This window comes from Bos mutus, chromosome 7 (genome assembly GCF_027580195.1).
Source record: "Bos mutus isolate GX-2022 chromosome 7, NWIPB_WYAK_1.1, whole genome shotgun sequence".
Classification (NCBI taxonomy): domain Eukaryota; kingdom Metazoa; phylum Chordata; class Mammalia; order Artiodactyla; family Bovidae; genus Bos; species Bos mutus.
In genome coordinates, this window is record NC_091623.1 from 45,979,617 (window position 1) to 46,002,933 (window position 23,317).

At 48.3% G+C, this 23,317-nt stretch overlaps 2 protein-coding genes across 4 annotated transcripts in view; both read left to right on the plus strand.

The window, feature by feature from the left end:
- Window positions 1–11,953, plus strand: part of MAP1S (microtubule associated protein 1S) — a 33,425-nt gene extending 21,472 nt beyond the window's left edge. Inside the window, exons 6-7 of the mRNA XM_070373288.1 lie at window positions 9,035–9,270; window positions 10,186–11,953. Coding sequence (XP_070229389.1) covers window positions 9,035–9,270; window positions 10,186–10,341 — 392 coding nt within the window. The 3' untranslated portion in view covers window positions 10,342–11,953. The remainder of the gene's footprint in view (window positions 1–9,034; window positions 9,271–10,185) is intronic.
- Window positions 11,954–20,862: 8,909 nt separating this feature from the next.
- Window positions 20,863–23,317, plus strand: part of FCHO1 (FCH and mu domain containing endocytic adaptor 1) — a 29,865-nt gene continuing 27,410 nt past the window's right edge. For all 3 annotated transcript variants that reach the window (XM_070373291.1, XM_070373292.1, XM_070373289.1), the window contains exon 1: window positions 20,863–20,936. The gene's annotated coding sequence lies outside the window, so the exon portion shown is untranslated. The remainder of the gene's footprint in view (window positions 20,937–23,317) is intronic.

Below are 23,317 nucleotides of genomic sequence, written 5' to 3' on the forward strand. Positions count from 1 at the left end.
GAACGCGGGCCCCCTGCACGGCAGGCAGGTTTTTTACCGTTTGAGCTACAGGAAAGTCCCAGTTTTTAGATATAGTGCTTATTATAAACATTGAACTTCATTCTTTTGCATGTTGATATCCAGTTTCCCAGGACCATTTGCTGAAAAGACTGTCCTTTCCCCCACTGAACGTTCTTGGCACCCCTGTCACAAATCATCTGAGCATGTATGTGACAGTTTATTATCTGTTCTGTTCCATTGATCTGTAGGTCTGTCTTAATAGTCTTACCATATTGCCTTGATTACTATAGCTTCATAGTAATTTTAGAAATCATGAAATGTGAGTCCTCCAATTTTGTTCTTCCTTTTCAAGGTTATCTTGGCTATTTGGGATCCCATGAGATTCCATCTGAATTTTAGAGTGTAAATTTTTATGTCTACCAAAAAAAAAAAAATCCTGTAGTGTTGGCATCCTAACAGTATTATCTTCCAATCATGAACAGGGGGCGGCTTTCCGTTAATTCATGTTCTTTTTAGTTTCTTTTGGTACTGTTTTGTAGTTTTCGTGTACAAATATTTTACCTTCTTTTTAAGTTAATTTCCAGTTATTTCATTCTTTTTATGCTATCTATCATAAAGGTTATTGTTTTCTTAATGTTCTTTTTGAATTGTTCATTGTTAGTGTATGGAAATGCAATTGCTTTTTGTGTGTTAATTTTATATCCAGCTATTTTCTAAATTCATCTAACAGGAGTCTTTTTTCTTAAAACTATTTATTTTTGGCTGTGCTGGGTAATCGTGGCTGCGCGGGCTTTTCTCTGGTTGCGCTGTGGCAAGCAGGGGCTGCCTCCCTTTGTGGTGCGGGCTTCTCACTGCAGCGGCTTCTCTTGTTGCAGAGCGCAGGCGCTAGGACGCCCAGACTTCAGTAGCTGTGGTGCGTGGGCTCCACACTTGCATTTCTGGGACCTAGAGCACAGGATCAGTAGTTGTGGCGCGTGGGCTCCACACTTGAATTTCTGGGATCTAGAGCACAGGATCAGTAGTTGTGGCGTGTGGGCTCCGCACTTGCATTTCTGGGATCTAGAGCACAGGATCAATAGTTGTGGCGCGTGGGCTTAGTTGCTCCAAGGCATGTGGGATCTTCCCGGATCAGGGATTGAATTCGTGTCTCCTGCATTGGCACGCTAACAGGTTTCTTTTTTGTGTGTGAAATCTTTCAGATTTTCTACCCATAACATTATATCACATGTGAACAGAGAACTTTATTTTTTCCATTCTAATGTGGTTACCTTTTAATTCTTTTTCTTGCCTAATTGTTCTGGCTAGAATTCCTAGCACTGTGTTGACCCGGAGTGGCTTGTTGTTCAGTCGCTCAGTCGTGTCTGACTCCTGGCGACCTCATGGACTGCAACAAACTTCTGGACGTTGCTCAAACACATGCCCGTAGAGTTGGTGATGCCATCCAACTATCTCGTCCTCTGTCATCCCCTTCTCCTCCTGCCCTCAATCTTTCCCAGCATCAGGGTCTCTTCTAATGAGTCAGCTCTTCAGGTGGCCAAAGTATTGGAGTTTCAGCTTCAGCATCCATCCTTCTGATGAATATTCAGGATTGATTTCCTTTAGGATGGACTGGTTTGATCTCCTTGCAGTCCAAGGGACTCTCAAGAGTCTTCATCAACACCACAGCTCAAGAGCATCAGTTCAGCCTACTTTATGGTCCAGCTCTCACATCCATACACGACTACTGGAAAAACCATAGCTTTGACTATACTGACCTTTGTTGGCAAAGTAATGTCATTGCTTTTTAATATGCTGCCTAGGTTGGTCAAGGAGCAAATGTCTTTTAATTTCATGGCTGCAGTCACCATCTGCAATGATTTTGGAGCCCAAGAAAATAAAGTCTGTCACTGTTTTCATTGTTTCTCCACCTATTTGCCATGAAGTGATGGGACCAGATGCCATGATCTTCGTTTTCTGAATGTTGAGCTATAAGCCAGCTTTTTCACTCTCCTCTTTCACCTTCATCAAGAGGCTGTTTAGTTCCTCTTCACTTTCTGCCATAAGGGTGGTGTCATCTGCATATCTGAGGTTATTGATATTTCTCCCAGCAATCTTGATTCCAGTTGTGTTTCATCCAGCCCAGCATTTCACATGATATACTCTTCATCTAAGTTTAAATAAGAAGGGTGACTATATACAGCCTTGATGTACTCCTCTCCCAATTTGGAACCAGTCTGTTGTTCCAAGTTTGGTTCTAACTCTTGCTTCTTGACCTGCACAGAGATTTCTCAGGAGGCAGATAAGATGGTCTGGTATTCCCATCTCTAAAAAATTTCCACAGTTTGTTTTGATCCACACAATCAAAGGCTTAGTATAGTCAATGAAGCAGAAGTAGATGTTTTTCTGGAACTCTCTTGCTTTTTCTATGATCCAGCGGATGCTGGCAATTTTATCTCTGGTTCCTCTGCCTTTTTCTAAATCCAGCTTGAACATCTGGAAGTTCTTGGTTCACATACTATTCTCCAAGCCTGGTTTGGAGGATTTTGAGCATTACTTTGCTAGCATGTGAAATGAGTACAATTGTGCAGTAGTTTGAACATTCTTTGGCATTGCCCTTCTTTGGGATTGGAATGAAAACTGACCTTTTCCAGTCCTGCGGCCACTGCTGAGTTTTCCATATTTGCTGGCATATTGAGTGCAGCACTTTCACAGCATCATCTTTTAGGATTTGGAATAGCTCAGCTGGAATGCCATCACCTCCACTAGCTTTGTAGTGATGCTTCTTAAGGCCCACTTGACTTCACGCTCCAGGATGTCTGGCTCTAGGTGAGTGAGCACACCACTGTGATTATCTGGGTCGTGAAGATCTTTTTTGTACAGTTCTTCTGTGTATTATTGTCACCTCTTCTTAATATCTTTTGCTTCTGTTAGGTCCATACCATTTCTGTCCTTTATTGAGCCCATCTTTGCATGAAATATTCCCTTGGAATCTCTGATTTTCTTGAAGAGATCGCTAGTCTCTCCCATTCTATTGTTTTCCTCTGTTTCTTTGCATTGTTCACGTAGGAAGGCTTTCTTATCTCTCCTTGCCATTCTTTGGAACTCTGCATTCAAATGGGTATATCTTTCCTTTTCTCCTTTGCCTTTCACTTCTTTTCTCAACTATTTATAAGGCCCCCTCAGACGACCACTTTGCCTTTTTGCATTTCTTTTTCTTGGGGATGGTTTTGATCACCGCCTCTGTACAATATTAGGAACCTCTGTCCATAGTTTTTCAGGCACTCTATCAGACCTAATCCCTTGAATCTATTTGTCACTTCCACTGTATAATCATAACGGATTTGATTTAGGTCATACTTGAATGGCCTGGTGGTTTTCTGTACTTTTCTTCAATTTAAATCTCAATTTGGCAATAAGGAGTTCATGTCTGAGCCATTGTCAGCTCTTGGTCTTGTTTTCACTGGCTGTATGAAGCAGAAGTGGCTAAAGCAGACATTCTGGTCTTGTTCCTGATCTTAAAGGAAAACCTTTCAGTCTTTCTCCACTGAGTATCTGTGAACTGTGGGTTTTTCATTATATGGTTTTATTATGTTAAGATGGTTTCCTTTTAATCCTAGTTTGTTGAGTATGTTTATCATGAAAGTGTTGGATTTTGTCAAATACCTTTTCTGTTAATGTGTTACACTGATTTTTATGTGTCAGGCTAGTTATTCCTGCATCCCAGGAATAGCTCCCCCTTGGTCATGGTGTATAATCCTTTTAATATGCTGCTGAATTCAACTTGCGAGTGTCTTCTTGAGGGGTTTTGCATCAGTGTTTATGAGAGGTATTGGTCAGTAGTTTTCTTTTCTCATATCTTTGTGTGACCTTAGCATCAGGGCAGTGTTGGCCTCCGAATGTTGTCAGAATGAATTGGAAAGTATTTCCTGCTCTTCAGTTTTTTGGGAAAGTTTGAGGATTGGTTCTTCTTTAAATGTTTGGTAGAAACTCAGTGAAGCCCAGGAGGTTTTTGACTACTGATCCAGTTTCTTTGCTAGTTTTAATTCTGTTCACGCTTTGTGAGTCAGTCTAGGCAGGTTTTGTGTTTCTAGGAATTTATACATCTCTTCTAAGTTATGCAGTTTCTTGGTATATAATTGTTCATAGTTTTCTCACAATGCTTTTTATTTCTTTACTTTTTTTTTTTACTTTTTATTTCTATGGGATTGGCAGTAACATCCCCTTTCATATCTGATGTTACTAATTTGAGTCTTCTTTTTCTTTCTTAGTCAGTGTAGCTGAAGATTTGTTGATCTTTTCAAAGAACCAACTTTTGGTTTTGCTTTTTTTCTTCTGTGATGTTTTTCTATTCCCTATTCTTAAAATCTCTGCTCTAATCTTTACTGTTTCCTTCCTTTGCTGCCTTTGGGTTCAGTTGTAAAGTTAGGTTGTTGATCTGAGATATTAATAACAGCATTTATACCATTAAACATCCCTTAATCTCTGTATCACTGTATCTTTATTGTTGGGCAGTTTGATTATATTGTGTTTCAGTGTGGTTCTCTTTGAGTTTATCCTATTTGGAGTTCATCGAGTTTCTCAGATGTTTCTATTCATGTCTTTCATTAAAAATGGGAAGATGTTGGCCATTATTTCTTGAAATAATCTCTCTGCCCCTTTCTCTTTCTTTTTCTTCTGAGATTTCCATAATGTGTATGTTGATCGTCTTGATAGTATCTGATAGGTCCCTTAGACTCTGTTCACTAACTTCAGTTATTTTTCTTTCTGTTCCTTGGACTCGATCATTTCCATTGTTCTGTTATCAAGACCACTGATCTTCTGCTTGTTTAAACCTTGAGTTGAATCTTCCTGGTGAATTTTCCATTTCAGTTATTATACTTCCCAGCTCGTTTACTTTTATGTTTTCTGTCTCCTTACTGATATTTGTGCTTTGTCCATACATTGTTTTTCTTGATTTTTTTCCACATCTTCCTTTAGTTCTTTGAGTATTTTTTGGACAGTTTTTTAAAGTCTTGTCTGGTGATCTTGCCTTTCGTCTTCCTTAAGGATGGTTTCTGTTAATTTTTTCTCCCTTTGACTGGGCCATACTTTCCTGTTTCTTTGTGTGGCTTGTGATTTTTTATAATTGAAAACTTTACACTTGAATCTAACAAATGTGATGACTCTAGAGAGCCAAAATTTCCTCTTCCCCAGGGTTTGCTGTGGCTCTTTGGTTTGATTATTGTGGGCTGTCTCTGTGCTGGAGATCAGTCTGAGGTATAAACTTAAGGTGTTCTTATGCCTTTTCTTGGAGAAAGAAATGGCAGGCCACTCCAGTGTTCTTGCCTGGAGAATCCCAGGGACGGCGGAGCCTGGTGGGCTGCTATCCGTAGGGTTGCACAGAGTCGGACGTGACTGAAGTGACTTAGCATGCATGCATACATTGGAGAAGGAAATGGCAACCCGCTTCAGTGTTCTTGCCTGGAGAACCCCAGGGACAGGGGAGCCTGGTGGGCTGCCATCTATGGGGTCACACAGAGTCGGACACAACTAAAGTGACTTAGCAGCAGCAGCAGCAGTCTGCCTTTTCTGATCCTGTACCTTTCCCTGGGCATCTGTGGTTCCTTTCTGAATTCCCCTGTATCTGCTTTTGAGTGTCCTAGTCCTTGACTGTCTGGCTCCCAAAAGGGGAAAAAGAAAAAAAAAATGAAGGGGGAAGAAAAGAAGAATTAAAAATTTGCAGTTCTTAAATCCTATGTAAGTAGGAAGTAAGCCCCTGGGGCTTCCCTGGTAGCTTGGGCAGTAAAGCTTCTGCCTGCAGTGCGGGAAACCTGGCTTTGATCCCTGGGTCGGGAAGATCCCCTGGAGCAGGAAATGGCAACCACTCCAGTATTCATGCCTGGAAAATCCCACGGACCAAGAAGCCCAGTGGGCTACAGTCCATGGGGGTGCAAAGAGTCGGACACAACTGAGCGACTTCTTATCATCTTCTTCAAGTAGCTCCACACCTACAGGGCGGGGCTGCCAGCACAGCTGCCTAGAAGGGGAGACAGATTCCTGGAGCTTCCTGCTCTGCCATCGTCCCAGAATCCTGCTATGTCCATTCTTGCCTGCACGCTACTGTATCACAATGATAGTGCAGCATATAACCAGCATTGAACACCACTAGGCAGTCCCCTTTTCCCTTTTCCATACTGCATCTTGGGCGCCCAGTGCGCGCTTTGCACCCTCAGCATAGCTTGGCTCGCACCATGCTCCAGTGCTCAGTGGCCGACGCGTCAGTTAGAGCAGGCCGACAACTACCCGGAAGGCTGGCGAGAAAGCAGCCACAGCAATGGCAGCAATAGTAGCTCCAGCTCATCTCACTGAGTGCTTTCTCTGTTGCTGTTATTTAGTCCCTAAGTCATGTCCAGCTCTCTGCGACACCATGGACTACAGCACACCAGGCCTCCCTGTCCTTTACTGTCTCCCAGAGTTAGCCCAAACTCAAGTTCCTTGAGTCAGTGATGCCATCCAACCATCTCATCCTCTGTTCCCCACCTCTCCTCCTGCCCTTAATCTTTCCCAGCGTCAGGGTCTAAAGTATCGGAGTGTCAGCTTTAGCATCAGTCCTTCCAACAAATATTCAGGGTTGATTTCCCTTAAGATTGACTTGTTTGACCTCCTTGATGTCCAAGGGACTCTCAAGAGTCTTCTCCAGCACCATAATTTGAAAGCATTACTTTCTCGGTGTTTCCTTATGGTCCAGCTGTCACATCCATGTATGACCACTGGAAAAACCATAGCTTTGACTATACGGACCTTTGTCAGCAAAGTGATGTCTCTGCTTTTTAATACACTGCCTAGGTTTGTCATAGCTTTCCTTCCAAGGAGCAGGCGTCTTTTAATTTCATGGCTGCAGTCCTCGTCCACAGTGATTTTGGAGCCCGAGAAAACAGTCTGTCACTGTTTCCACTTTTTCACTTCTACTTGCTGTGAAGTGATGGGACAAGATGCCATGATCTTAACTTTTTGGATGTTGAGTTGCAAGCCAGCTTTTTCACTCTCCTCTTTTATCCTCATCAAGAAGCTTTTTATTTCGCTTTCTGCCATGAGAGTGGTACCATCCGCATATCGGAAGTTATTGATATTTCTCCTGGCAGTCTTGATTCCTGCTTGTGCTTCATCCAGCCTGGCGTTTCACATGATATATTCTGCATACAAATTAAATAAGCAGGGTGACAGTATACAGCCTTGAAACAGTACTTCTCTCCCAGTTTTAAACCAGTCTGTTGTTCCGTGTCCAGTTTTAACTGTTGCTTCTTGACCTGAATACAGATTTCTCAGGAAGCAGGTAAGGTTGTCTGGTATTCCCGTCTCTTTTAAGTATTTTCCACAATTTGTTGTGATCTACACAGTGGCTTTAGTGTAGTCTGTGAAGCAAAAATCATTGTTTTCTGGAATTCCCTTGCCCTCTCTGTGATCTATTGGCAGTTTGATCTCTGGTTCCTCTGACTTTTCTGAATCCAGCTTGCTGTGGGCTAGGCAGTGTGCTAGTTGCTTGGGGTGGCCCTGCCCTCCAGGAGCTGAGAAACATCTCCAGCTTCTCTCCCCATATGGCCTGTCCTGGGTTCCTAGCCACCTTGGTCTCTTGGTCTCTGGGGCCTCTAGCCTCAGCGCCTCCCTGAGCCACCACCTCTTGTCTTTCATGGGTAGATTACAAGAGAGGCACCTGGTGGGCTCCTGTGACCTTTGGCAAGTCAAGGGTTCCCAGTACAAGGGGAGAGAGGGTGGCCCTCAGGGCGATGAACAAGGCTGGCACCCAGAGACTGGGGGGTCATCTGAGGTCCTCTCTGCTGGGGTGTTTGGCCTCTTTCAGAGACCACACGTCTCGGCCACTTGGGGTCTCCTGCTCCCACTGCCTCTAACAAACCAGTGGCCCACGCCAGCGCCAGCCAAGCCTGTCTTAAAGGGCCAGAGGGCTCTCACCTTTGCAGGCCAGAGGGTCTCTGTCCCAGCAGCTCAACTAGCACAGAAGCAGCTCAGTGAGTACCCAGATGGGTGTTCTAACTGTTGGCCAAAGCAGGCAGGTGCTGTATTTGGCCCCCAGGCCATAGCTTGCTGGCCTCTGCTCTACCCTCGGCCTCCTGCCCCCTGGCTTCTGTCCTCATTCCCCTTGTCTTCTCCTTGCCATTCTGCCTCTCCTGTTCCCGTCTGCCTCTCGCCTTCCTCAGCTCTGGTGGCTTTCCCTTCCTGCTGCACCACTGTACCCAGTCATAAGTGAGGGATGCCACTTGCTGAAAGCTGGGGGGTTTCATTCGTCCTGCAAATGCTCCCCCTCCTCACCCCGCACCGTGCAGCAGCCCTCTGGTCCCTCGCCCTGGTCTGGGCAGTGTTTAGGATTTTAAGATGATCAGACATCTGACAGACTTCCTGTGCCCAGGAGCCGGCTACATCCTCAAGAGTTGATGGGTTCACTGGCCCGGGAGTGATGGCCCTGTCCCCCTCACACCAGGCTCTGGGTTCAGGGTGCAGACAAGGCCCTGCTGCAGCTGCCCCAGCCTGCATCTCCCTTTCTCGACTCTCTCCTTCCCACACCCACTCTGGCTCCCCATCAACCCTGAAGGCAGGGATTGTTATTTGTTCTGGTCACTGCTGTGTCCCTAGGATGGCTGTGGTGCCCAGGAGTAATTGAAAAACCACAGATAAACTCCCCATGAGTAATTAAACAGATGGATGCTGCTGCAGAGCGTTCCAGATACTGCTGCTTCAGGGGCTCAAGCTCCAAAACCCCCTCTTTGAGGAAGCCCTCCCTGAATACCCCTCCCCTTAGGTGCTGGGGATGTCTATGTCCAGGGAGTGGCCAGGGTGTGTCCTTGAGGGGTTGACTGTGGTGTATGCAGGATTCATCCAGTTACCGCACCTGCCAGGGAGGACTTGTCTGCCAGGAAATGGTGAGATCAGGCCTCCTGCCAGGGAGGGAGCCACTCTGAGAGGTGCAGATAGAGCTGGGAGCCTCGTCCTGGGCCCTGGGTCTCCAGCCAGCCCTTCCTTGTTCCCCAGAGCTCACAACTGATCCCATCCCTCTTACCCACAGGGTCAGCTGGCAATCGGTCAGGAGGGTCAGCGGCCCCACCGGGCTCCCCTGTCTACCTTGACCTGGCCTACCTGCCCAGCGGGGGCAGTGCCCGCCTGGTGGATGAGGAGTTCTTCCGGCGGGTGCGTGCGCTCTGCTACGTCATCAGCGGCCAGGACCAGCACAAGGAAGAGGGCATGCGGGCTGTCCTGGACGCGCTCCTGGCTGGCAAGCAGCAGTGGGATCGGCAGCTCCAGGTGTGTGATGACCGGGGCGTCGGACGGTCCCGATGACAGCACAGGTCCCTGGGGCATTTTCAAGCTCCTGGCACTGGGCAGGGCAGCACTTCCTGGGGTCTTCCTGCCGAACCCACACAGTCCTGTGAGGTTGGTGTGACCTTCACCCACATCCAAAGAGGGAGTGGGGCTCAGAGAAACTAATCCCTGTCCCCAAGGCCATGCAGCTATGAGGGCAAATGCAGGACCCGCCCAGCTCGCAGGGCTCTGTTCCTGTTACCGCCACTTCCTGGTCTGCAGCACCCCTGGGTGAGGTTGCAGGGCAGGGCTGGTTTGATCACCTCACCTGAGCCCTAGCATTGAGTCTCCCTGATATTATGAGGATCATCCAGGAGGAAGGGACGGGTTGTATGGTGTCTATGTGTGTTGACAATTGACCCTTGACGGCTGGGGTTGTCCCCATGAGAATCCTTGAAATACAGCCTTGAAGCACAAAGTAAATTTGGGTGGAAGGAGCCTCCAGTGCCTGGCCGCCCACACAGTGCGAGTGTGCTGACACCCGGTCAGGCACCCAGGTTACAGAGCGGCTGGGAGGGCGTCTTGCGAGCAGAGGCTGGAGCACGCTGTATGCAGGGAGCTGGCGGGCGGTGTGGGCGACACAGCAGGGGACACAGCAGGGGAGTGGGGGAGCTGGGAAGCATGGAGAGGAATTGGCAGAGGAGTGGTCTGGTCTCCCGGCTGTGAAAGGGCGCTCGGGGTGCCATGGGAGAGAAAAGGCACTTCAGGGACAGGCCGACTGCCAGCTGCAGACACCTCGGCGGGAGAACGGAGGCAGCGCAAACGTGGTCAGAGAAGAGGGGCCTCCGATGCCTTGGGGCTGGGCCGGGAGGGCAGAGGGTGCGCCCCTCACTGTCGGTCTATCTGTCCCACCCGCAGGTGACCCTGATCCCCACCTTCGATTCGGTGGCGATGCATGAGTGGTATGAGGAGACACACACGCGGCACCAGGCGCTGGGCATCACGGTGCTGGGCAGCAACAGCACCGTGTCTATGCAGGACGAGGCCTTCCCCGCCTGCAAGGTGGAGTTCTAGGCACCCCCCAACAGCACCCCCAGCACCCGCCACTGTCCTGGGACGCGCCTGCATCAGAAATAAACAGGGTGCGACTCAGCCGTGGCCTCAGTTCCTTCTGCCGGCAGGAGACTCGGCCGCACTCCAGACGCCACTGCTGCCAAGGGGTGGTCCCCAGTGTGGGGAGGGACAGCTTCTGCGGAATCCCCAGCAGCCTCCAGGTCACATGTGCCCTGGCCCCCATGTCACAGATGGAAAACCCAGGCCCAGGGAGGCAGTGCCTCCCAGGCCAGCAGAGCTGGCTGCCGACATCAGCCCTCCAGCCCAGCAACTGTGCCTGTGGGTCCCCCGGTTTATAGACAGGAAGGCAGCTGCCAAACCCCAGCTGCACAAACCAAGGTGAGATCCGAGCCCTGACTCTGCTCCCGATCCATTACAATAGAAATCACCCTCTGTTCCTAGAGATGATTGACACTCATGGCAGGACAGTCTTATACTCTACAGCAAGCTCTCAACTCATTATCGACCGGGAGGTTTTTGCAGACACTAATGCTCGTGGCCAGCATTTTTATTTTGGCCGGCCAAAATTTTCTTCTGTTGTTTCACTAACACTGTGTGGGTTATTACGTTCAGTAGTTACTCCTGACACACCTGTGAGGTCTTCTCCAGCGCCGTGCGTTTCATTTTCGCTTCTGTGTCCAAGTCAGTCACTGGGGTTTCTCGTCTTGCGTCGGTCTGACACTCGCGCCGTCTGAATCGGAGCTGTCGTCTGAAGAGCTGCCGCCTTTGGAGACACGACTGCGTATCTCACTCGGACAGTCAGAGCCGGCATCTCGTAAAACCCGCGGACAAGGTCTCCTCAGAATGTAGCAGTACATCATTTTTGAAAAATTTATGGTAACAAACTTATGTTTATAAAATACACAAGGTTGGAACTAATGGAGGAAAACGTGAATGGTAACGACAATCGTACATTGTGTAATGAACCCTTGACCAGTTTTAAGCTCTGACAACTTTGCCTGGTGTTGTTAATTGTATTACTGTCTAAATATTGATACGTCTTTGGTCAATAATGTTCAGGTAACAAAAGATGTATTAATATGTCTTCAGTCAGCAATGTGTTTAAAACGCAGTCTGAAACCTAAAAGCTACAAAACACCAATCTCCCGATGAACCCCCCTCCCTAATCTCCCTGTTCTGCATGTATAGGAACACCTAGATTTAATTTTCAGTAAGATGCCATCTCACTGGATTGGATGGCGACCTAAGAAAAATGTGACAAGTGCTAACCCCTCAATACCTACCCTCATTTTCCTGCAAGGAGAGGCCTCTTAGTCTGGGATCTGAAGAAGGCTTACTGTTTATGCCGTGTCGCCCTGATTTTTCATCTTGTTGAGTCCAGGTGCAGCCTCCTGTTCTCATTTCATTTCTTTCCAGGAACATTTTCTTATATTTATTTTTAATTCAATTTTTTTATTTAGACGTTTGTCTTTTTCTCATTCAGATATCATAATTCTTTTTTTTTTCTAAATAGGGACAATAAACTTGTTAAAGGTTTTTAATTGTAAAAAATACATAACATAAAATTTGCCATTTTAACCACTAATAAACTCTTGCGTTGTAAAATTTTTTTCCCCAAATTTGCCTTTCAGTTTTATTGAGGAGCAGTTTTGCTGTAAACATTTTATTTTTGATTTTCAAACCTCAGTTCTTTAAATGTCTCTCCTTTGTACTTTTAGAGGTCCTTGCACAGTTGGCACAAGTTCTCCCAAGGTTGGTTTTTTGGTCTTTTTTTTTTTTTTTCTGTTTATTTTTACCCACATAGGGCTTATTTTGGGATAAAGGGAGAGGTAGGGATTGCCCCAACCTGGACAGTTCAATTTTCAATGCAGTGTACAGATTCAAAACATGCCTTCCTCCCTGAAAAAGATCCCAAATGTGTTGTTTATTTCTGAATCTATACTAATCCATCGCCAACTTTTCTGGCCATCTCCTTGCTTTCTCTGGTATAGATTTCTGTGCCTCAATAGGTCATCAGGCAGGTTCTTTCTCCTTAATTTTGCTTTTTCCCTTCATAAAAGGTTGTTTCTACATTCTCATTCCTCTTGGAGCTCTAGAACCTTCACAGAGGGGGCCCAAACACATGCGTAAGAAAAGCTGTCAACTTCTGCTTCTGACCAGATAGTGGCAGCTAGAGTCCCAATGAAAACAACTAAAATTGCTGGGTGAAAATGAGTTAAGTGTTGGTTAATGTATCAGTGAGCACCCAGAAAATGAGGAACAGTCAGAGGCCAGAACAGTGCAGACAGAAACCCCAGGAGGGAAAAAGGAAACAGCTTTTCTGTTACACAAGGTGGTCTTCATCTTCTTTTCATGGACCTTCAAGATGGTGCGTCTGATAAGTAGAGACCTCAGAGCATGAAGCAGATATCAAAATAAGATCTTCTCAAAGATGGAAAGCAGACTTAGGTGGATGACATGGTTTAAAGCAGTCCCGGATGCTGGAGACCCCGGGGGAACTTTCACCTAATCTTAAAGAGTTCTCCCAGTCACATCCCAGGACATATGAGCCAGCATCAAAATTCACAGCCTGTCAGTGCCAGTGGCGAAGACCTGATGTCTTTAATCCTGGTGTTTTTGCTGTGTTTAATCCTGAAAAGTGAACAAAGTGCAAGAGACAGTAATATTTGTAGAAGAACCAAATAGGACTAAGAGAAATGAAAAAGCAAATAATTGGGTTGGGTCAACAGTGAACTGTAGGTAGCTGAAGAGAAAATAGGTGAACTGAAAGATGGGACTGAATGAGTTTCCTAAACAGGGGAAGGGGAAAAGGGGGATGAGGAGGCAGAGGAGAGAGAGCAGGGCAAATTCTGAAGGGGATAATGGTGGAGAATTTTTCAAAAGTAATGAAAGGTGTCAATTCACTCGTATTCAGAAAGCCAGCCAAATCCAAAGCAGGATATATAAAAAGACAACTTGGCAAACCTAGACAGCATATTAAAAAGCAGAGACATCACTTTGTTGACAAAGGCCCATCTAGTCAAAGCTATGGTTTTTCCAGTAGTCATGTACAGATGTGAGAGTTGGACCATAAGGAAAGCTGAGCGCCAAAGAATTGATGATTTCGAATTATGGTGTTGGAGAAGACTCTTGATAGTCCCTTGGACTGTAAGGACATCAAACCAGTCAATACTAAAGGAAATCAACCCTGAATATTCATTGGAAGGACTGATGCTGAAGCTGAAGCTGAAGCTCCTATACTTTGGCCACCTGATGCAAAGAGCAGATTCATTGGAAAAGACTCTGATGCTGGGAAAGATTGAGAGCAGGAGGAGAAGGGGATGACAGAGGATGAGATGGTTGGATGGCATCATCGACTCAATGGACATGAGTTCGAGCAAACTCAGGGAGATAGTGAAGGACAGGGAAGCCTGGTGTGCTGCAGTCCATGGGGTCGCAGAGAGTCAGACACGACTGAGCAGCTGAACAACAGTGCAGAAAACCAAAGTCAACAAGAAAAGCAAGAATAGTAGACGGAGAGAGCTCCTCAGCCCCACAGCATGAAACTCAGGACACAGTCGGGTACCGTCTTTAGCAACCCAGAAGTTCTCATTCAGCAGAAGCATCTTTGGAGGGTGAGAAAATGAAGACCCTTGTTGAGTGAAATCCTGAGGGAATTTTTTTCAGGTAGAAAATGATCCAAGTGGAAGAGCTGACTTGCACAAGGAAACAGCAAAGAAGTTTGAATAACAGCTGAAGTGTCACCCTCCTTAACAAGAATTACAGTATCCTGTATGTAGGATGAAAAATTGCATTTAGGCAACAGTGGCAAATAAGTAAAAAGTTAGTGGAGTAAACTTTTAAAATCTTTACATTGAGGGGAGAGTGACATATGCTTAGTTGAGCAGAGTAGCAGTATTAATAGTTATAGTAGATACTGGGTGAACAGAAGCAGTCTATAACTTCCAGATGAGTAGAGGGGAGAAATTAGACTGAAAAAAAGAAAAGTCCCAAATTCTTCCGTAAGGAAACAGGTACAAATAGAAAGCACAAGATAATGAAAATACATACATAAAAATGTGCCAGTTATTAAGTAAATGCAGACGGGCAGAAAACTCCAGTTAAAAGATAGATTTTTTTCAGACTGTTTTAGTTCAATTTTTGTGCTACTTACAAGAAACATCTAAACATGAAGATGCTGAAATTTTGAAAGTAAATGATGGGGGGGGCGGGTGGGGGAGAATAAACCTGGAAAATACTACAGAAAGAAATTAAAGCTGATACATCCACACTAATAAAGTTTTATTTTTGGTGTATTACTAGAAACAAGGGGTTTCCTGGGTGGCTCAGTGGGTAAAGAACACGCCTGCCAGTGCAAGAGACATGGGTTCCATCCCTGGGTTGGGACGATCCCCTGGAGGAGGCGTGGCAACCCACTCCAGTATTCTTTCCTGGAGAATCCCATGGACAGAGGAGCCTGGCAGGCTACAGTCCATGGGGTCACAAAGAGTTGGACACGACTGAGCGACTTAGCACAGACACACTAGAAATAAGAACTATCAGATGAAAGCTTTTAACTCACTGAAAGGATGTAACAGTTCCAAATTTATATGCATCTAATAACAGGGCCTCAAAGTTATGAACCACCAGAGGGAGTAAGTTTATCTTTAAAAAGAAAATCTAGGGGCTTCTCTGGCAGTCTTCCACCATAGAGGGTGCAGGTTCAATCCCTGGTTGGGGAACTAAGATCCCACATGTCATGCAGCGGGCCAAAATGTTGTGTTTTTTTTTTTAATCTATCAGTAGGTTTTCAATATTGATCTGTCTTTACGTTCCTAGAAAGAACTCCACCTGGATTATATTTCTTTTCTTATATTTTTATTTCAATAAGTTGTGTGTGTGTTGTGGCGAGCAGGGAGGGGTCTGGGCTTTTGCCCTCAACACTTGGCGGATCTTTCCCTGCCCTTCAGATTCCCCATGCTGCTGTGACTCTCATCACCCTCACTCAGCAGCCCAGCATGACGGAGCTTCCACCACCCAGAACATTGGGTGGCCAGACAGGAAAGGGATGCGACAAATCAGGCACCAGCTCCTAAGGATTTCCAGCGGGAAGTTATGTGCCACTTCCACTCTCGTCTCATTGGCCAAAGCAAGTCACATGACTCTGCCCAATACAGGAGCTGAAAGATACATACTCCTCTCTTGTACCTAGGAGGAGGAGAATCAGAAATAGTGATGGAAATCAATGAATAGCCACTGACAAGTCCCCCCGAAGAGATAGTTTTGTTCTGGCGGGCAGGAGGTTCGGCAAGCTTGTTCTATTTAAAAAAATAATTTTTTTTTTTGGTGTTGTGGGCCATAGAGTCTGTCCAGACCTCAATTCTGCTGTTATAGCTGAACAAATGGAAATAAATAGCTGCATTCCAATAAAGTCTTATTTACAGAAAGAAACCAGTGGGCTGGAGTCAGCTTACGAAGGCTGTGGTTTACCAACGGCTGGTGTCGGGCATTACTCTGACTTCCCATCTCACCTCTTAGAACAGTTAGGGACCTGGAGTTCCCCACCCCCTTTCTCCTCTCTCTCCTCTCTGCGTCTCTCTTCTTCCTCCCTCCCCACCCCAGTCTCTGCTGACAGCTGTCTGGCCCAGCCTCTACAGAGCATGCACTAAAAATACCCCGGCAGCAGCCTGAGTACCGGGGGCCCTAGAGCCCTGGCAGGAGCCAGATGTGTGACCCATGTGTGACCTTGTCCTGGGCACCCACTCTGGGCACTGCCTGCTCATCGGCAGCCCCTCCCCGATACTTGCCCAGAGCCTGAGCAACAACCACCCCCTGATTTCTCAGTGTTGCTCCAACATCTGGATCATGCCTCCAGGCCTTTGCACCCAACGTGTCCCCTCCCTGGAATGCCACCGTCCAGCCTTGCATCAGTCAACGCATACTGGCTGCTGCCCTGTCGGGGAGCAGTGTCAAGTAGGGGAGCCAGACACATAGGAGGGGACAACACCCCACGATGCCGGGCCTGTTGGCTGGCACTGGGTGCCAGAGGAGTCCACCACACCTGGGGGTGGGGAAAAACATTAAGGACGCAAAGGATTAAGCCAGTATTAGGGGACGACTGGGAGCAAGGGTGGCAGAGGGACCCGCAGAAGCAGAGGCTTGGTCTTTTTGAGGAACCGAGAGGAGACATAAAATTGAAGCTTCAAGAACACTGGGAGGCTGGGGGTGGAGCCATCCCTACAGCTTCATGGACACCCCACTGAGCAAATGGAACTTGCCCTTCAAAGGACCGGGTGTTGGAAGAGACCAGCCAAGCTGGGGAGCAGTGAGCACACCAGGATTTGCATGTAGAGTTGGCAGTCTTTCCAGAGGGGCTTGGGGCGGGGCTAGGGGGACCTGGTTCCTGGTGGGGCGTGGCCAGGGCACTTATCTGGAAAGATGTGGACTCTTGAAAGGCCAAGATGGAGAGGGGAGGGATAGCCTTTCTCCGAGAGAGCAACATAAAAGCTCTCATCTTCCAAACCCACCACCTAGGGATCCTTCTCCAGGAAGCCCTCCCTCCTCTCTTTCTGGTCCCCACCCCCAGCCCAGGGCCTCCTCTGGCCTCTTCCTCCTCTGGCTCTTCCCTTTTAAACGCCACCCTGGATTTCCCCGGCGCTCCAGTGCTTAAGAGTCTGTCTGCCAGTGCAAGCGACATGGGTTCGATCCCTGGTCTGGGAAGATCCCACATGGCGAGCGGCAGCTAAGCCCACAGCACAACCACTGGAGCCCTCTCTCTGCCACAAGAGAAGCCACTGCACTGAGAAACCCTCACACCACAACGAGAGAGTAGCCCCCTCTCAGCTCAACTAGAGAGAGCCCATGCACAGCAATGCAGACCCAGCACAGTCAAAAACAGTTCAGTTTAAAACACCACCCTGTCCACCAGTAAGTCACTCTTCTGCTGCCTTCTGGTCTGCAACCAGGGCTGCTGCTGAGACAGGCATGGCTGGCGCCCTACCTGTATAGCATGTGCCTTTTCCCTTCCTGACCTACAGCAGGTGCTCAGGAAACGTTGGTTGTGTTCCAGCTTGGCAGCACTGGGACTGCGGCCTGGGGAATATTACTTAAGCTCTCTGGACCCCATACCTTCATCCCACACCCAGTCACAGAAGATTGGTATGAGCCTCCGGGTACCCTTGAACTGTATTGGTGGTGACCAGACACCTGAGATTCCTTCCCCAACCCCAGACAGGCCTGTTCTGCATCCTGTCCTCCCCCATCCTCACAACATCTGCTGGGATCCAAGGTCAGGACCGGTGAGAGCTTAGGCCTCAGTGTACCTGGGCCAAGCCCTGCCTCTGACATGTCTTCATGTGTGACTTCAGAGAGCAGCCTCTTGCCTATCAGCCTTGGTCCCTTCACCTGTAAAACAAGAATCAAAGCCCTCTCCCCACCTTGCCCCTGGCCCAGGCTTGAGGAAGCCACGTATGCGGGTATGGATGAAGTTCAGACACCACCTAGCTGGTGTGGGTGGTGCCAGAGCCCCCACGGACCTCCCAGCTTCTGGTGGGGCGGGCGCCAAGCCTAACCATGCCCCAGCCCTGAGGGGTTATCTCTGAGCTGAAAGAAAGCCAGACCAGAGCTACCGCGCAGGAACTGAGAGCTAAGTTACCAGTCAGATGGGGAACTGAGAGAACTCCCGGAGGAGGGGACAGCAGAAGCAAAGGCTCTGAGGTGAGACCAACTTTGTAGAACTGCCGTGAGAGGAGCGAGGCCAGACTGCGCTGGCCTGGGGGGCTTAGGGATGGGGAGGGCGGGGGTGTAGGGTCTTTACTGAGGGTCCTGGGCACTGGGGCAGGGTTTGGAGCTAGAGAGGCAGGTGATCACTCTCTGTTTGAAACCTGCTCCCTGTGAGTACAAGTTAACATCCTGAGCCTCTATACCTGTAGCCCTGAATGGAATAATTCAGCGAATGGAGAGGGGATGGTAGGAGCCAGGTTTCTCCCTATTGGAGTGGGAGGTTATAGACAGGCAAAGTAGAAGGTGAGGAGGATCAGTTTAGTAAATGTAAAGGCATCTGTATGAATTCACGTTTAATTCCTATAGATACAGTTATGTATGGGAATATATATAGATCTGGGTATATACACAAGTTAATATACACACATATATGTCCTTGCTCTGTCCACTGAGAGGGCCTAGAAACAACTATACTCCAGTAGTGATGAGCACACTTACTGTCCAAATGTTGGTTTTCTAAAAGTACTCTCCAACGAAGGGCACCAGGGCTGCTCCTTAGAGAAAGGCTGATTCTAGGACTAGGGCAGGAAATGTATCAGATGAGCTTGAAGCTTGTCGTAGTGACAAAGAAAGGGAAGTGTTAAAAGAGAAAAAAAGACAAAGACAAAAGGACAAAAAATGCAAAAGATGGGGGCATGTCAAAGCAACATGAGAGCCAATTGAATGAGCTTCCAATGGCCAAGGCTGGAACAACTTGAACAAGATAATCAATAAAGTAGTATTGGATTATAACCCAAAGTATAGAATAAGTATCCATGATTCCATACCAATATGGGAGAAGAAACTTATTTCCCATCAGAGGAATTCCAAGTAATTTTTTGCCCTCGAGGTAGGAGAGAGTGATTCCTTATCCCTTGGATGTGGGCTGTAAATAGTCACTTCCTTCCCAAGGATAGAGCTTGGAAAGGAGGCAGAGACTAACCTGATAATGGAAACCCCTGCCAGACACTAGCTTAGCCAGGCAATCTCAACGTCACTGAAATTTCATGCTGAAGGTGTGCGCCCTGGACACACTGTGATGGGAGGAGGTTTCACCTCTGTGATCTTCTAACCCATCACCCCAGTCAAACCTAGAGAAAAACATCAGGCAAATTTCAATTGTGGCAATCATTTAACAGTATATAAACATATCTAATCAACATGTACTACACAGGAAATTCACACAATATTATATGTCAAACACAGTTAAATTTAAAAAAATTTTTTAATCCCCATTGAGGGGCATCCTACAAAATAACTAACCAGTTCTCAAAACTGTCAAGGTCATTAATATCAAAAAAGCCTAAGAAACTGCTTAATTCAGAAAAGCCTAAAAAATATGATGACTTGATTTCCCCAGAAGGAGTCCTGGGACAGAAAAAGAACATTAGGGAAAACTGAGGAAATCTGAATAATGTATGCATTTTCGTTAATAACAACATCTCAGTGTTGGTTCACTAACTGTGACAAATGTACCATATTATGTCAGGTGTTAATAACAGGAGAAATTGGGTGTGGGATATGCAGGAACTCTCTGTAATATCTTCATAGTAATTCTGTAAATTGAAAACTGCTCTACAATTTAAAATGTATTTTTAAAAACCTCTATAGGGTTTCTCCGGTGGTCCAGTGGTTAAGAATCCGCCTTGCAATGCAGGGGACACAGGTTCAATCCCTGGTCTGGGAAGAGCTTACATGCTGCATGGCAACTAGACCTGTGTGCTGCAACGACTGAGGCTACACGCTGCAACCACTGAAGCCTGTGCTCCAGAACAAGAGAAGCCACCGCAATGAGAAGCCCACATGCCATCGCTAGAGAGTAATCCCTGCTCGCTGCAACTAGAGAAAGGCTTTGTACAGCAACAAAGACCCAGAGCAGCCAAAAACAACTAAATAAGTAAATCTTTGCTGGGGGGGAGCCCTATAGTTGCCATGCGGAACAGGGATTGTCAGGAGGAAGGGGGAAAGGCAAGAAGAGGCACACGTACCAATAGGGAGCCGAGGCAGCATCCAGGCTGCACCCTGGGCCCAGGCCACTGCAGGGTACAGGAAATGAGCTAACTGTGACCAGTGTGGATGATGAACGGAAGAGAAGGCTCTCAGAGACTCCCAGGCCTCTGGCCAGGTTCCTGGGCGGCCCTTCTAAGTTCGGGAGGCTGGTGGAGGAGCAGGTCTGGAGGCAAGCAGATCAGCCAGGAACAGAGATTTGAATGGAGGACCCACGGGCGCTGTATGAATCTCATTTTAAGAGCACTCACTTGAGGGCGACCGGAGCCTCTCAGGTTTATGACATGACAACATTCTGAAGGATGGCTCTCCCCCACCCCTGTGACCAGATCCTGAGGGTGCCTGCATCAGGCTGTAGATTCGCTGCGTAGCCTGCAGGAGCCTTCTCTGAGCCTCAGTTTTCCCATCTGTAAAATGAGGATCTATATGTGCCGCTCACAGGCTTGTAGGAGGAATCAGAAGAGTCCTTCTCAGTGCTTGTCACACATTTGGAGACTCTTCCCCCAGAGTCTCAGGTGGAAGGAACCGGATCTATCGCTTTAAATTATGCAAATGAATGCGGGTAGTGGGGCGGGGAGATTAAAAACAGGAGCCGCTCCCCCAGACTATCAGCACGCAGGGCTGGTGGAACTGGCCGCCTAAATGGCCCAATGGCTGGCCGCGCGCACTCGCAGCCCGCCCCTGCCTCCCAGGCCGCCGCGGAGGTGGGGACTCTCTCGGCCACGCCCCGGAGGCGGGGCCATCCGGCGGCAGCGCCGCAGCCGCGGAGGGAGGGGCGGGGCGGGCTCGGGTATCAGCTACCGAGCCGCAGGTGGCGGCGGGCGCGGGGCTCGGCCCGAGCTCGGGAGGTGAGTGCTGTTCCCTGAAACACCCCGAACCCCCCTGGCCCCCGCAGCACCCCGTGCGCACCGCGCCTGGCAGCCCGGCGGCTCCAGGGTCAAAGGCGCGGCGGGATGTGAGGGACGGAGAACAGAGGGTGGGGGGCTGCGCGGTGGGTACCCGGTCCTTCCTCCACCTCCCGCGTGATAACCGGGGATCCGCGGAGGGAGATAGAGACCCCTCCTAAATCCTCCATCTCCTGGCCTAGAACTGGAGCGTGCAGCGGGGCTGCTATGAATCGAGACCCCTCCCCAAAATCCCTTTATTCTAAGCCTGGATCTGGGTCTAGGTTCCAGAGCTGCAAAGATGAGCTTGCCGCTCTCCCTCGAGCCTGGGACTCAAGACAGATGAAATGGAGACCACCCCCAATTTCCCTCTTCCCAGCTCTGGCCTGTAGATCGCCCCACCCACCCCCACCCCCGGCCCCGAGACCAACATGAGGAACCCCTTCCTCTGTGCACCCCTATCTAGGCCTGGCTAAGGAGCTGGGGGTCCCCTGGTCCCTCTTCTAGAGTGTCTTTTTCTAGCTCCCTACCACAAGGATGGGGTAATGGAGGGACATTTCACTGGCATCCTCTGCAGGGACCCCAAGGTTGGAATTCTGGGGAGGGTCAGATAGAGTCCCTTGCCTGGCAGGGCCAGGCCGGGCCAGGCTTGGAAAGACCTGGAGCGTGGACTCAGTGGTGGTCCCTACTTCAGTGGGAGATGGGCAGTGAGCATCTGTTCCCAGGGATTAAAATAAATCGAGGTAAATTAGGATCTTGCTGGAGGCTGACTGAAAGTGGGGTGCGGAGGAGGGTTGGGGGGTGGGCGGCCCCTCCATCTGCTTCAGATCCCAGAATTCGCCTGCCTCATCCGCAGTAGGTACCAGGAGGTAGCTTCGGATGGACCTGCCTCACTGGTGACCTTGGACAGATGACAGACCTCCCTGAGCCTTTATTATTATTATTTTTTTATTTGAAAGTGGGATTGAGGCTTCAAAGCTTGTACTCTACTGATTCTGAAATCCACCCACTCCATCTTTTGCTAAATTGTGACTCCACCCTTTTGTTAAAGACGATGGTCGCAGGAGAGAGAGAGACAGGTTTGGAGATCCCTCCATATGCCTTGCTGGGCTCAGAGCCTCGGTTTACTGCACTGAAAAATGGGCTGATGGTCACACTCTGGCATTGCCAGAGGAGTTGCTTTGCCAGACAATAAAACGTATTACCAAGCTGCTATCTTCAGAACAGGGGCTCCTCCACCCTTGTCACGCTGGCAGGACTGCCCAGGGCATATCCTGACCCACATACCTTCACCCACGCCAGGGGCAAGCTAGTACCTAGATAGGATCCTGGGCAGGACGAGGTGGGAGGTGCTGGGCTAGTCTATCCCCTGTCCCTTGGGGCTCTGTCCCTGTGGTGGGGGTGGAAGTCCAGAGTCCCCAGGTTCAAATCCAGCTTTCCTGTGAGTGGTTTTGCCCCTTTGCACCTTGGTGTGTTCTTCTATGAAATGGGCTGAATTCCCCTTGGAAGATCAGAGCAAACTGGCAGAACGGGAGCGCTGTAAATGCAGACATTGTAATACTATAGTCATTATCATACAGTATTATAATCATTACCATATTGTAATTATAATACTAATTGCAATATTAGTGAGCATAAACAGGGTCAACAGCTGATTCAGGTCAGGGCAGGATAGGAAAGGAGGAAATCTGCAAGGGTATTGCCTGCTGTGTCTCCAGAGCTCAGTAGTCAGTTGGTGCTCAATAGGTGTTGGCTAAGGAAAGTGACGGAGAGGGAGGAGACAGCAGGGAAGATTGAAAAATTCCTGAGCAGAAGCTCAGAGGCTGTTCATCACCCAGTTACTGTATGACATGGGGCCACTGCCTCAGTTGCCTCACTGGGGGTGATGGCTGAGTCGAGACCCCGCCTCCAAGTGCCACTGTGAGAATCAGGCCAGACTGTGTAAATGGGCACAACCCTGGTGGCCAGCCCTAGAGGGGAGCAAGTGCATGACAGAGCTGGTCCTTGAAGCAGCATAGCCAAGAGGCCAGTCACAGGAAAAGAAGAGAAAGACCCCAAACTGGCCCTACTGTGAGCAAACTGGAGTCCGAGGGAGAGCAAAATGATAGATCCTGTTTTGCAGAAGCCTAGAGGCCCAGAGATGTCAGGGGCAGCCCAAGGCCACCTACTGAGAGGTCAGGAGTTCCAGACAACCCGTCAGGAACAGGAGCCCTGCCTTCTTTGCTGACTTGGTTCCTGTCTTGTTTTATCTGCTCCCGGACCTGCTCAAATGCTGAACTGGCGAGAAACCCCAGGGTTTTGGGAATTGATGCTGGGGAGGCTGGATCTCCAGGCAGTGCCCGGAG